Source organism: Panthera onca, chromosome C1, assembly GCF_046562875.1.
Source record: "Panthera onca isolate mPanOnc1 chromosome C1, mPanOnc1 haplotype 2, whole genome shotgun sequence".
In the NCBI taxonomy this organism is placed as follows: domain Eukaryota; kingdom Metazoa; phylum Chordata; class Mammalia; order Carnivora; family Felidae; genus Panthera; species Panthera onca.
The window spans coordinates 8,840,315-8,855,498 of record NC_138346.1 but is presented as its reverse complement, the minus strand read 5'-3'; the positions used below and the strand labels follow the sequence as shown (position 1 = coordinate 8,855,498).

General features: G+C 35.6%; 1 protein-coding gene across 1 annotated transcript in view; it reads left to right on the top strand.

The window, feature by feature from the left end:
* The window catches only part of PSMD1 (proteasome 26S subunit, non-ATPase 1), a 93,755-nt gene that overhangs the window by 12,597 nt on the left and 65,974 nt on the right, over positions 1 to 15,184 (top strand). Inside the window, exons 7-16 of the mRNA XM_060624106.2 lie at positions 327 to 553; positions 5,255 to 5,315; positions 6,231 to 6,359; positions 7,870 to 7,958; positions 8,396 to 8,474; positions 8,974 to 9,147; positions 10,759 to 10,870; positions 11,813 to 12,009; positions 12,971 to 13,066; positions 14,113 to 14,177. Of these exons, the coding sequence (XP_060480089.1) occupies positions 327 to 553; positions 5,255 to 5,315; positions 6,231 to 6,359; positions 7,870 to 7,958; positions 8,396 to 8,474; positions 8,974 to 9,147; positions 10,759 to 10,870; positions 11,813 to 12,009; positions 12,971 to 13,066; positions 14,113 to 14,177 (1,229 nt within the window). The remainder of the gene's footprint in view (positions 1 to 326; positions 554 to 5,254; positions 5,316 to 6,230; positions 6,360 to 7,869; positions 7,959 to 8,395; positions 8,475 to 8,973; positions 9,148 to 10,758; positions 10,871 to 11,812; positions 12,010 to 12,970; positions 13,067 to 14,112; positions 14,178 to 15,184) is intronic.

Sequence of the window (15,184 nt, the reverse complement as noted above, 5' to 3'; positions counted from 1 at the left end):
TCATTAAGTACTGCTAATTGCCAGACACAATAATTAGGAGCTGTGAGTATGATCTGTATGGGTTTTCTTATGGAAGGCAGATGTCGTTTTCAGGAAAAATTTGTCTAATGGCAGGATCAGAAATAGAGTGCTAACACTGGAATTAAAATTAAAAATTAATTTAAAAAAAGAAAAAAAGAAATGGAGTGCTGGAACAATTTATCTGCCCCAGTTTGCCTGTGCTTATATTTTCAGGTTTCCCATATTAATAATCAACTGTTCGTCAGTCTCTATCTTGTATACACAGTTTTCGATTATTATGTAATTGTTTTTTATCTGCATTTCAGTGCTTAATTTTCTTAGATGATCCTCAGGCCGTGAGTGATATCTTAGAAAAACTGGTCAAGGAAGACAACCTCCTGATGGCTTATCAGATTTGTTTTGATTTGTATGAAAGTGCTAGCCAGCAGTTTTTGTCATCTGTAATCCAGAATCTTCGAACTGTTGGCACCCCTATTGCTTCTGTGCCTGGATCTACCAATACGGGTACTGTCCCAGGATCAGAGAAAGACAGGTATGAGTATCTTTTTCTGCATCAGAACTAATTGGACAACCTTTATTTCATTTTGAGAATAGGTGGAATATTCATCGACCGTGTAGTCTAAGAATTATTTTCAGAATTAGCTTTCATAGATTGTAAAGTCTTATTAAGGCTATTGCTGTTTTGCACTGTGCTGGGTACATTAAGGAAAACCAAAACTGGGAACTCTTCTGGAAAGAAATGGAAGTGATTGACGGGGAGGGCTAATTGCATGTGTGCTATCTAACCAAGTAAATTAAAAATCTCAGGTTAGGTGGGCTAGATTTTAGTATTTGGAAAGTAAACATTTCCAGCTTTTTGTGCTTTTATTAGAACTAAATATACATTTATCTTAGACTGATGCAGTGTTAGATTTTATTTTCCTGTATTTTTTTATGCATTTAGACCACTTATTTAAAATGTTTAAATGTTTTTCTTATGCCTCCTTTTTTCCTTTTAAAGTTCACACAGCAGTGAGAGTTATTTTTCTGAAACAAATGTCACAACTCTTTCAATCTCCAATACTTGACAAACACATTTCATATAAAATTCTAAGTCTTGAACATGGCCTTCAAGGTTATACATGATTCGTCCTCTCCATACCCCTCAACTCATCTCTTGCTTTCTTCCTTACTTACTGCCCTCCGATCTCAGTGGCCTTTTTACTATTACTCAAAAACACTAGAAATAGTCCTGCTTCAGTAAGGTTTTCTTGAATTTTAGTTTTTAGTATTTGTTTTCTGCCCTTTATTTTTCTTTATTTGGGGCTTATCGTTATATGTAAGTTGGATTTTCTTTGCCCATCTTCTGTATTTCTCATTTCTTTTGAATCCTTTTCAGCTCTTCAATTTTCTTTCTTTCTTTCTTTCTTTCTTTCTTTCTTTCTTTTCTTTCTTTCTTTCTTTCTTTCTTTCTATCTATTTATCTATCTATCTATTTATTTTTAACGTTGTATTTGCTTTTGAGACAGGGAGAGACAGAGCATGAACAGGGGAGGGTCAGAGAGAGGGAGACACAGAATCTGAAACAGGCTCCAGGCTCTGAGCTGTCAGCACAGAGCCCGACGCGGGGCTCAAACTCAGGGACCGCGAGATCATGACCTGAGCAGAAGTCGGCTGCTTAACCGACTGAGCCACCCAGGCGCCCCTCTTTCTTTTATTTAAAAGGAAATATTTATTTGGGGAGAGAGAGCACATGTGCACCTGTGGGAGGGGCAGAGCGAGGGAGATAGAGAATTCCAAACAGCTTCCGTGCTGTCAGTGCAGAGCCCAGCTTGGGACTCCATCTCACAAACCAACTGTGAAATCATGACCTGAGCCAAAATCAAGAGTCAGACACTTAACTGACTGAACCACCAAGGCACCCCTTCAATTCTTTCTTTTAATTGAATGATAATTTAAATACTGTTAAATACACATATCCTAATGATCCAGTTCAATGAGTTCTGACAGTGTAAACACCCATATAACCATCATCTGTATTATCATCCCAGAAACTTGCCCTGTGCCCTTCGAGGTCAACCCACTGCCCCTGAGGCAACCACTGGTTTGATTTCCGTCAGAATAGATTAGTTTTGCCAGTTCTTAACTTCATATAAATGGTTCATATAGCATGTATTCTTTTGTTTCTGCTTCTTTCACTGAACATGTTATATATATCTGTGTTTTTTGGATGAAATAGTAACTGATTTCTTTTTATTGCTGAGCAGCATTTCATTGTATGAATATACCACAGTTTGTTTATTCATTCTTATACTGATGGACATTTGGGTTGTTTCAAAACAAGGCTACTAGAACATTCCTATACAAGTCTTTTTGTGGACAAATATTTTCATTTCTCTTGGGTAAATACCTAGGATTAGAATAGCTGGGTCACAGGGTATATGTTTAAATTGGTAAGAATCTGCCGAACTATTTTCCAACATGGTTGCCCATTTTACCCTCCCAACAGTAATGTATTAGCATTCCATTTGTTGGCCAACATCAGATGTTCTCAGTCTCTTTAATATTACTCATTTTAGTGGTATAAAGTGATATTTTGTTGTTAATTTTTATATAAGTAATTTGTCAGATATATTGTTCTGAACATTTTCTCCCAGTCTTTGGCTTATCTTTTCATTTTATTGGTGGTATTTTTTGATGAACACAAGTTTTTACTTATTTTTTTTTAAATGTTTATTTATTTGGAGCTCAGTCGGTTAAGTGTCCTACTTCGGCTCAGGTCATGATCTCACAGTTCATGAGTTTGAGCCCCGTGATGGGCTCTGTGCTGACAGAGCCTGGAGCCTGCTTGGGATTCTGTGTCTCCATCTCCCTCTCTCTCTCTGCCCCTCCTCCGCTTGCACTCTGTCTTTCTGTCTCTCAAAAATAAACATTAAAAAAATTTTTTTAATTAAAAAAAATGTTTATTTAAATAAATAAGTGGGGAGAGGGAGAGAAAGAATACTATCAAGACGGCACTCGATCTCATGAACCGTGAGATCATGACCTGAGCCGAAATCAAGAGTTGGACACTTTACTGACTGAGCCACCCAAGCACCCCAGAAGTTTTTATATTTTATAATCCTCCTGAAGTTTTTATATTTTATAATCCTCCTGTTTTCCATTTTGGGATCCCAATCTAAGAAATTCTTTGTCAGTCTCACAGTTACAAAGGTATTCTGCTGTTCTGCCACACTCCTAGAAACTATATAGTTTAAGGTTTATAATACGGTGTCAGGAATAAAGAGTTTGTTTAAAAACATGGATGTCTAGTAATTCCATTAGCATTTGTTTGAAAGACTGTCCTTTCCCTGTGGAGTTGCCTTGGAACCTTGGACATGTGATATGTGGATTGATTTCCCTATTTTCCATTTATTTGTCTTTCCTTATACCAGTATAAGGAAACAATGTCTTTATTACTAAAGCTTATAGTCTTGAAATCAGGTCAGTGGAAGACATACAGTTATGACCTCCCTTCTCTCCTCACCACCAAGGTTGTTTTGGGTCTCTTGCATTTCTGTAAGTCTGAGGGGATTCTGGTTGGGACTGTGTCGAATCTCTTCAATTTGGAACAAATTGAGACCCTCACAATATTGGGTCTTACAATCCATAAGCATAGTTTTGTTCTTAATTTATTTAGATTTTCTTTAAATTTTCTCAGCAGCATTTTATAGATTTTAGTTCAGAGATTTTGTACGTCTTAAATTAATTCCTAAGTATGTTTTTTGATGCTATTGTAAGTGGTATGTTAAATTTGAATTTCTATTTGTTTGTTACTAATATGTAGAAATACAGTTGATTTTTTATATTAATGTGAATCCCACAACCTTGCTTAAATCAGTTATTAGGTCTAGTAATTTTTTTTTTTATAGATCCTCCTATAGACTTTTGTACATAGGGATCCTGTTACCTTAATAGAAACGATTTTACTTCTTCCTTTACAATTTTCATGACTTTTCCACCCTTGTTTTTCTGCATTGGCTAGGATTTCCAATGTTACTGGGTAGACATAAGAGTGAACATCCTTCATTCCTGATCTTAGGGGAATGGCATTTGTTTTATTTCTTGTTAATTTAAATTTTTTCTTTCATACCTTCTCCTTTATTTGATTTGTGTTTATCTGGTCTTATGTTTCCTCTGAATTAATTTTCTGAAATTATTATTTTGCTTCCTTCATTTATAATTTCCCCCCAGTTTTATAATTTCATTTCTGAATTATCTAATTCTGGTATGTTTTATTCTTTTATATCTTGTATACTTTTATTAATGTCTTTTACCTCTTTTGAAATAATTTTTTTCTTTTAATATTATATGGGCTTTAACTTTGATCCTTGTCAGTAGCTTGTCTTTACTGAAATTAGTTTTCCTAAATTTTTGCAAAGGAGGCTTATTTAGGATAGTTTTTCTAATTTTACTGCTCTCTAGAATTTCCTCTTCTGTTGTGTTACTGAGTTTTAAAATGGTATCTTACAACTTGAGATCTCTTAACTCTCTTTCTTGCTTTTTTTTTTTTTTAAGTTTATTTCTTTCGAGAGAGGCAGAGACAGCATGAGGAAGAAGAAGTAGAGAGAGAGGGAGGGAGGGAGGGAATCCCAACCAGGCTCCTCCCTGCCAGTGCAGAGCCTGATGCGGGTCTCAAACTCACAAACTGTGAGGTCGTAACCTGAGCCAAAACCAAGAGTCAGATGCTCAACCAACTGAGCCACCCAGTCCCCCTTACTTTCTCACTTTTATTTGGTCTTTCTTTTTTCTTTCTTTCTGCCATGGTAATTGGATTCTGTACCCAGCATTTTATCCCCATTAAAATGCTTTCGCCTAGAAGGGAGTATTGGCTGGTTGTTTTTCAGAGTCGTTGGGGTCCTCAGCTGCTTCACTTCAAACTGGTGTTGTAGCTGGTGATGGTGTATCTCCACCTGGCTGTGTTAGGAGTTTGGTGGGTGCTTTGTCATCTGGTTTTGTTGTATTTGTTGTTTGTGCTAACCTAGTTAGTTGTGTGGTTTTATGAATTTGGAGGAAATTAAATCACTGGGCTGCTTCCATCTTAATAGAATCGTCTCTGTTTCTTAAGGGAAATACTTAGGTAATTAAACATTTTTTCCTTGCAAAATATTTATTTGAACATGGTTCAGATTCTTTAGTTTGATAACTCGTTACCTACACATACTATTCAGAAAAGATTTATCAGATTAGTAACTGTTGATTCTCTTCATTTTAGTGACTCAATGGAAACAGAAGAAAAGCCAGGTAGTGTGCTTGTAGGAAAGACACCAGAAGTGGTAAGTGTGTTTTTTGAAGTTGAGGTTACCATTTAACATATAATTATATTGTAAGTTATTTTAAAGTGTTATATATCTGTCTTTGTTAGTGGTTTAATATTAAGTTTAATACCAAAGTTATTTTATAAAAATAGATCTTCTGTAAAGTAAAATTTTAAAGACTGACCCTAGAAAGTGCTTAACTTAGAAGAAAGCAAATCCTTGGATCCTTACAAAAGATTGACCTCTGTCTAGAATAACTCTGAATTATTTGTCACAGGATGAGAAAAAAGGATGGCCTCTAACAACTAAATGACAACTTAATTGTAGACGGGGCAGGGTACTTTAATTGTCTTTGTTATTTTTAATATTCATGGTGTATGGAGGAAAGGGGTAAGTATTAAAACAGTGGTCTGTTGGATGTAAATGTTTCCTCCACCAAGACTTTTGATTTTTGATACTCAGGTATATAAATGTCAACTATTATTTACCTGGATAGCTTGGTAGTTGATGAGATCATATATATGTGTTGGTTAAATGTGTTTTTGATTTTTCCAGTTCAGAGTAGGCAGTTTCTCACCTAAACGATGAGTTGTTCTGTATAAAATAGTTTTCCTTGCATATCATCAGTAGTCAGTTATTCTTTTACAGTTTGGGTTTGTTTTTTTTTTTAACATTAAAGTAATTGTACATTGGAAGTTTCTTCAGAGTGAATTATATTCTTTCATTAAACTGGTATCATATTTCAGTGGTAGCTGTTAAAGAAATATTCTTTCTTTCAAATAAGTGATACATGAGTTTTCTAGATCCTACTATTAAAATACAAGTTTTGCTCTGTGTATGGATTGTGAATTTCACTGGTTTAGGGCTGTTAAAGCACAATTGGTGGATATCAGTAATATATGAATTTTTCTTCTTGTTTGTTTATTTTGGCAGAGTCCAGAGCCCAAGGACCAGACTTTGAAAATGATTAAAATTTTAAGCGGTGAAATGGCTATTGAGTTACATCTACAGTTTTTAATACGAAATAATAACACAGATCTCATGATTCTAAAAAACACAAAGGTAGGAAATTCATCTGTAATGGCGGCTTTCTTGTATTTATTTCTTTGTTGATTATTAGTACGTATACTTATTTATTATTGAATACTTTGTTGCATTTTATTCTAATCAAGAAAGTAACTTAAAAAGAGTAACAAAGGGAGAAATTCTTGAATTTGTTGAGAGAAGAAAGGAAATTAAAATTGAGTTCCTGTTTTTGTGTTTCACATTCATTGGGAAGTTTAGTGGTTTGTTTTGTTTTGTTTTTTAACGTTCATTTGTTTATTTCTGAGAGTGTGTGAGCAGGGGAGGGGCAGAGAGAGAAGGAGACAACAGAGAATCCCAAGTAGGCTTCAGGTTGTCAGAGCCTGACTTGGGGTTAGAACTCACAAACCAGTGAGATCATTGCCTGAGCCGAAATCAAGAATCAGACACTTAGCGGACTGAGCCACGCAGGTGCTCCTTGTTTTAATTTTTTTTTAGTTAACTTTTTAATATGTACATGTAGCACTTGGACGAATGGCCCAATCAGAGCACTGATGCAGTTTGTTTATGTGTCTTTTTTCCCATTGAACTGCAAACTCCTTGAGTGTACAGGTTTTTGATAATTGTGTAATGTTTGTTGAGATACTGATCCTAACAGTAGGATTAATTTTAATCTTTGAATAGGTAATATATTCATCTGGTTCAAGAAAATGTTTTCATACGAAAAAACTTACGTATTTTTCTTCCCTTTCCTGTCTTATCTACCCAGTAGCTTTTGACAAAGTCATTTATTCCTCTTTTACAGCTATAAACTATTTCAATACTACACAGTTGTTTGCCTGAAATATGTAATCATACTTCTCAAATTTTTAGTAATTACAAATGTCAGTTGGACACAGTTACACAGTTTGTATTTATGACAGTTTTTTGAAACTAATCTTTATAATATTCTCATTAGAAATAAACAAAATCCCTTTGGTTACTGCCAGAGGTGCAGAGTGAGAAGAGATGCAGCATTGTTCTCTAGGCTAGCCTGATACCTTGGAGACCTTAGACAAGATGCTGAAAAGAAATGGCAAATTAAACTATTCAGAAACCAATAAATAGAAAATCTACTACCTAAATTGCTACCTAAAACCTACTGATCTCAAGACTACAGATAAAACTCTGACTTGCTTGTATTTATAAACTACCTATTTAATCTTTATAAAGAATTATCCAGGGGGTGCCTGGGTGACTCAGTTGGTTAAGCATCGGACTTCGGCTCAGGTCATGATCTCACAATTCATGAGATTGAGCCCTGCATTGGGCTCTCTGCTGTCAGCACAGAGCCTACTTCAGATCCTCTGCCCCTCCCCCACTCTCTCATTCTCTCTCTCTCAAAAATAAGTAAACATTAAAAATTATAATGTCCAAGATTCATAGTTTAATGTCAGTTCAGTTTATTAATATTTTCATCACAAAACAGGGCCTCTGATTGTGTGCCTACATGTGCCTTTGTGTATGTATGTATACTTTGCCAGTGGTACAAATGTATTTGTTTTTATAGGATGCAGTACGGAATTCTGTATGTCACACAGCAACCGTTATAGCAAATTCTTTTATGCACTGTGGGACTACCAGTGACCAGTTTCTTAGGTAAATATACTCGAAGGTTTCCACTTTGGTTTAAAATCATCTTTAATAGAGACACTTGACATTGTTACATAGATGTAGCTGCCAGTCCTGAATTTTAAATTCTGTTTTTGCTAATTTTATACATTTTTTTAGTGCATATGCCTGCTTATTTTAAGGTAAAATTAATTCCCTTTATTAGTTGGCTTGAATCTAGGCTTTTTCATGACATAATATTAATGTAATTCTGCTTTTGTTCATAGTGAAATTACATATCATGCATTTCTTCAAGTCTCTAGAATACTAAGAACTTAGGAGATAAAATAGAATCACCAGTAATTTGAGCTCCGTAAAGTAAAATGACTTGTAATAGTTCAAGGTAAAATTTTAATGCTTTGACTTTAGTATTATAAAAAACTTTATGGCATTCATTTCAATAGTATTGCTGAATTTTCTTGCAGAGATAACTTGGAATGGTTGGCCAGAGCCACTAACTGGGCGAAATTTACAGCTACAGCCAGTTTGGGTGTAATTCATAAGGTAATATACAATGATCAGTGCGAACAGAACCAATTTTTCTGGAGTTAAAAAACATAAAAGTTTATCGTATTTCTTTCATAAGTACATTTTGTTAAATCAGGTAGATTCTCTTACAGGAAAGAATAAAGTAAATAAGAAATGAAAATACATATGTATGTGTTTGATTTTAATAAAAGGTGGAAATCCTTTCCTTATGAAGACTAAGCCATTTCTCACAGGATGAATTGAAATAAATTATTTGTATAGTCTGAAATGAATTTGGGGAAATGTTATAAAACAAGGGAAAAAATTGAAGCGTTTGTTTCTAACAAGGATGTGATTCAATCTCTTAAAGATTCTCCTCTCATTTGAGTTATAAAGTTGTATAGGAGAGAGCTCCACTTCCTCCTCTTTTAGAAAGTGAACATTCTGGAGAAAAGAAAATAATTCTAGAAAATACTACATCTTTTTTCTCTCACTTTTCTCTTACTGACACCTTTATTGTGGCTCAATTTTACAGGGTCATGAGAAGGAGGCATTACAGTTAATGGCAACATATCTTCCCAAGGACACTTCTCCAGGATCTGCCTATCAGGAAGGTGGAGGTCTCTATGCATTAGGTCTTATTCATGCCAATCATGGTGGTGATATAATTGACTATCTGCTTAACCAGCTTAAGAATGCCAGCAATGATGTAAGTACGAGAATGGAAAACTAGTTTCTGTTACTTAAGAGTCCAAGAAAATAATTACATTTGCCAAATTACTTTAGTGAATAGAAATTTTATACATTTTGAAATTCCCAAAATGGAACTGTTCTTAAAGAATTCTTTTTTAAGGGAATTTTCCTTCCTGTTCTATAAACTAAAATTGTGCTTCTCAGCCCTTTAAAATTGGTATGTGACAAGCAAAATAAAGTACCATATGTTTGTAAAATATATGTTGTATTTCCACACTTAAGAGTTTTGGAATGTTAGAACTGTAAGTGACCTTAATGATCATTTGGTTTAATCTTGTTATTTTATAGGACACTAAGTCCCAAAGAAGTAACTGTCAGGAATCAATTCTTAGTTATTTGGTGTTTTATAATTTGTTACATGTAATTCTTTTGGAAAAACTTACTAAGCAGCTTGTTCTTATTTTACAGAACTTTGAAATAGGATTTTAGACTTTAACTTTTATGTTAGAGTAGACTCTTTTTTAGAAGGCTATTAGGAGATTAGCTAAGTAAGAAAGATAACTTTGTCCTCCTATTTCAGTGAAAAGATTGAGGCCGATAGGATGATCTGTCTCCACTAATAAGCCCCTCATCCACGAATTTTATATACATTTATTCATGGCTTTGCCTCATTTCCTTCTCAGGTAAAAATTTTCTAATCAGACAAATCTCTTTGGTTACCAGCAATAGAAACCTTCGCTGATTGACTTTAAACAAAATGTTTATTGGAAGTAGTTTATATAATTAAAGGAAAAGCTGATGAACCAATTCTCACAACAGTTAAGAGCCAGGGCAGTTCTAGAGATCTAGATAACAGGAACTAATTGTATCATTTTTCTAGGGCCCTGCTGTCAGGATGAAGGAATTTGAAATGTTTTTTGTCTTTGGGTCATTTCACTTAAGAAAGATTGGAATTTCAGAGAAAGAGCATTCAGTTGGCCTGTTTTGGGTCTCACGGTCCCATACTTTGGGTAGGAGAAAGTGGGCACGTATTAAGTTGGCAATTCCACCAAAACTAACCAGTGGGAGAAGAGTATTTCCCAAGCAACGTTGAGGTGCTGTCTCCTGTAAAAGGAGACTGCACTCAAAAATGACAGATGACCACTAATGTGTCCGTCTTGAAATAAAGACCAACTTTTGCCCTTGACCCCGTTTTTCCTACTTCTTCATGACTGTGTTCCATTAGATACCTTTTCCTCCTCTCTTCAGCCTCCTTCCCCTTAGCCAGTAAGCATATTCAGGTCTCACCTATCCTAAAAAATCTTTCCTTGACACTTGCTTCTCCTTCTTAGTTATCATATTTCTCCCTTTCTCATGTAAACTTATTAAAAAAGAGCCATACCCTCTCTCTCCACTTTATCTTTCATTCACTTCTCAACTTACTATTATTTTGCATCAGCAAGCACCATTCTTTTGAAACTGAAATTGCTGAGGTTACCACTGGCCATCTGAGTCAAATCCTTTGGTCATACTCACTAGGTCAACTGCCCTGCATGTTTAATATCACAATACATTTTGAAGTTAGAATAAAAGCTTGGATTTTTAAGTACAGTATTCCAAATCACTGGAACCCATGCTTTTTCCCTAGATCGTTCGACATGGGGGCAGCCTGGGCCTGGGTTTGGCTGCCATGGGGACTGCACGCCAGGATGTATATGACTTGCTAAAAACGAACCTTTATCAGGATGATGCTGTGACAGGTAAGTGATTCTTTGCAAAGATAACTCACTTTAGGATTAATTAACGTGACTAAATTTGTTTTCTACTTATATTTTGTTTTGTCTTGTTTTTTAAGTATTTTGAGAGAGAGTGTGAGCAGGGGTTCAGGGGTGGGGAGAGGCAGAGAGAGAGAAGAAAGAAAGAACCCGCGCTGTCAGCATGGAATCTGACGTGGAGCTTGATCCTCATGAACTGTAAGATCATGACCTGAGCTGAAATCAAGAGTCCCAACATTTAACCAGCTGAGCCACTCAGGCGCCCCTCTACTTCTGTTTTGTAGCCTCTTAAAAATCTAATAGATTACTTGTATAGGGAGTGGATTTTGCCCCATTTGTCAAACTCATAAAAATAGATTTTGTGATGTATAAGTTTTTAAAAATGATATATCCTGTGTGTGTGTATAATTGATTTTTGCAAACAAATTTATTAGAGTGATCTATTTGTATCACAGAGCTATCTGTACTGCTTGGTGATAACATGGAAAAACATCATTGTGTCTCTTTTGAAATCACTGTTGGATTGATGGTACATTCTGTCACGATTTAAAAGGAAAATAGCTATAAATATATGGATGTGCTTTCTATCAGCTGGCTTGAAAAAATGCCTTCATTTTCATTTAATAGATGTTTTGATAGTTGATAATAAGTGCCACTTCCAATAGGATAGGTTTTATTGAGTTTACGTATGTAATTTTATTTTTTAATGTTTATTTATTTTTGAGAGGGAGAGAGAGCGAGCATGAGTCGGGGAGGGGCAGAGAGAGAAGGGGACAGAGGATCTGAAGTGAGCTCCGCGCTGACAGCCCAATGTGGGTCTTGAACCCACAAACCTCAAGACCTTGACCCGAGCCAAAGTCAGACGTTCAACCAATTGAGCCACCCAGACGCCCTATATTTTTTAATGTTTTATTTTTTACTCACTAGGGGAAGCAGCTGGCCTGGCCCTAGGTTTGGTTATGTTGGGCTCTAAAAATGCCCAGGCTATTGAGGACATGGTCGGCTATGCACAGGAAACTCAACATGAGAAGATCCTGCGTGGTCTTGCAGTTGGCATTGCATTAGTGATGTATGGGAGGATGGAGGAGGCTGATGCTCTCATTGAATCTCTCTGCCGTGATAAGGTAAGACGATACATTGTTTGTCCTTTTCCCCCTGTACTCCCTCATGCCCTAGTTATCACCCGCATTTACAGAAATACTTTTCATTAGAAATTATCTCTGTTCTTGTCAGAACGCATAACTATACTCGTTGATCAAACAAGGTATATAAAGCCTAATAGAATGTAGGAAAGAAAAACACTGATTAGAAGGGATGAACAGGACTAATTTGAGGATTTTAAATTTAACCAAGATTTCAGACCAGTAATTTTCAGATAAGCAGATCCAGAAAAGGTATTTAGAAATTTACAAGTTGATTTCTTTTAGAAATAGTATTTTTGGAATTATTTAATAATCATTTAATGAGATATAAATTTATTGTTTTTTCATCAAAAACCAGTGCTAATCCCCATGCTTATTTATTTGGGTAAGTGTTTTTCATTGCCTTTTGTATTGTTTTATTTTGACAGTGGTATTGTATATGGTGGGTACTCAGTGGTAAATAATGCTGTCCTCTATAGTCTTGATAAAAAGAACTACTACTGTATTAAATGATAAAGCTACTGATTATTTTGCTCAGCTCTCAGACTCCATATCTCTTCCATTCAGTGCTCATCAGTGCCCAAGAATTAAACAAGGTAAAAGGAGGTTACAATGTGGAATTAGAAGCGAGCTTCTTTCTTATTCGTTTAATAATGGAAGTTGAGTGTCAGAGGATAGTGTTGGTATTGGACTTGAGTTTATACTTCCTAGTAAGTGTGAGGCAGTACAGGCATGTTGCACAGAATGTTGGGAATTAGAAGTTAACTCCTCCTGTATTAGAGTCTTTTATTTCCACATTCGTTTTAGCAAATTACCAACCACAAAATAGTTCTCCTTAAGTTTATTGTTTCCATCGTTTCCTACCTAAAACCAACTCTCCTGGTGGATGTCAGTTACTATTTGAAATGCTAACTTGTCTATTGATGTACATTATTCTTCTTAGGACCCAATTCTTCGACGATCTGGAATGTACACTGTAGCCATGGCTTATTGTGGCTCGGGTAACAACAAAGCTATCCGGCGCCTGCTACATGTTGCTGTAAGTACTCTTTCTTGGCTGGAGGGGGAAAGGAAAGTTTGCAGATGGACACTAAATGTCTAGGTTATTGCAGCACCCACACTACATGATCACCACCAGTGATCTCAGGTACAGATTCTCATTCGCTGGACACAATCAGCTGTAACCTAAGCACCAGGTTCACTTGGCTTTTCAGAAGGTTGTAGTACAGGATAACAGTAAGTCGATATGAATAGAAGTCCTTAAAATCATTCAGGGGCAACTTCTGAAAACCTACTCCAAGGGGCATCCTCATTTGTAAGGAACAAGACCACATGAGTGTGTGCAGCCACCCTAGGATAGGGAAATCTAATGAACAGTAAAAATCACTTCTTTTTTACAACCTGTGAAGTTAGCTTCCAGGCAGCCCTAAGTGACATGGTCTGTTACAAGAGATGCATTATACAGGAAAGCCAGTGTCCGTGTTTTCCAACAGGCTTTTCCCACTCATAGTCCTCCCAATCCAGATGGAGTTTATGAACAGTAATGTTGCCTGGTAACACAGAGGACATTGTACATATGTCTTCACTTAGTAGGTTTCTACCATGTTGGTGCCAGGAGAAAGTAAACCTCAGGTCATCTTCCCATGCAGAAAGGGTTCAGAACTATTATTATCTTCTTCCCAGAAATACTCACATCCCGCTGTATTTATTATTAATTTATCTTTTATCAGTGCAACATGTGGTATGTTGTAAATTTTAAATGTTTGTATTTTGCTTGAATTTAGGACATACTTTTTTGAAAATAACTTTGAAGAAATGGTTAGATTTTCAGTGTAGACCACAAAAGCTATATAGTGCGGCTGAAATAATCTTTAGAAGTAGCCCTGAATCCTAAACCTCACCAGGCTTAATAGCCCTGAAATGAAAACTATATCTGATGAGTTTTTCTAAAGTGAGGAGGACATTCTAATTAAATAGTAATAAATTAATGAGGTCTAATTTACATTTGAATGATGTGAGCCTCATATCAGTTTATTCTAGTAATGGAATGCATGGTATAATGTAATCCTTTAAAATTTTTCCTAGGTAAGTGACGTTAATGATGATGTCAGGAGGGCAGCAGTAGAATCACTTGGGTTCATTCTTTTCAGGTAATTTCTAATTTCTGGTTCTCTTTATAGTCCTTTTTTTTTTTTTTTTTTTTTTAATAGTAACTAAACAGAAACTAGTGTCTGAGAAATATGTCTAGGTTCAGAGTGAAGACCATTTAACAATAAGATTAGTACTGTTCATCTGAAAAAGGAAGCAAGTGTGTCTTGAGATTCCAAGAACCTATTTGAGAAATAGTAAAATGACTTTATTATTTGTTTTTTCATAACATTCAGTGTATTTGTTTAGTTTTTTAAATCCAGATAACATATTTAGTACTCCTCTTTCCATGAACATTGGTAATTCAAATTGGATGCTTCTCTTACACAGATTTGTAGAGTTCTTGAAGCTCTTTAATGAGAATAAAAGGTAATGGACTTTGTTTAAAGAAGGTTGAAAAATTTGCGGAGTTAAGAAAACTGTTTTGGACTTGAGATTTGGAGATGCCTTGGCTTAGTACAGTTGTGATGAAGAGGACATACTCTGAAACCAGTCTGCCAGGATTGAATCCTGGCTCTGCCACTTACAAGCTGAGTGACTTTGGGCTTGTTACTTAGCCTTTTTGAATCTCTGATTTCGGGTACAATAATAGTGCCTATTTAAGAAATGTGTCTTTAGATGAATGACTGAGTTAATATCTAAAGCCCTTAGAACAGTGTCTGGCACTACTACGTGTTATTTAAGCGTGTTAGTGGTGGTAACTGTAATAGTGGTGGTTGCAATAGTACTTCTTGCAGTAGTTCTTCCTGTCTGCTTATTATCTCCAATCTCATACCGTTGTTTCTTTTAGCTAAGATGCTTTATATTAAAATCTAACAAAGGCAAATTAAAAGAGCTTCATTTAGCTCTATTTGTACACTGCTTATAACAACTTATTTTTGATGAAATTACACAGTAAAGTTCCTAGGATATATGTTAGATGAGTCAGATGAGTCTCATTCATGTCCGTTTAAATCTGGGGTAGATTTTCTACCCCAAGTCCCTGGGAGTGAACCTTTGTTGTAAAGGT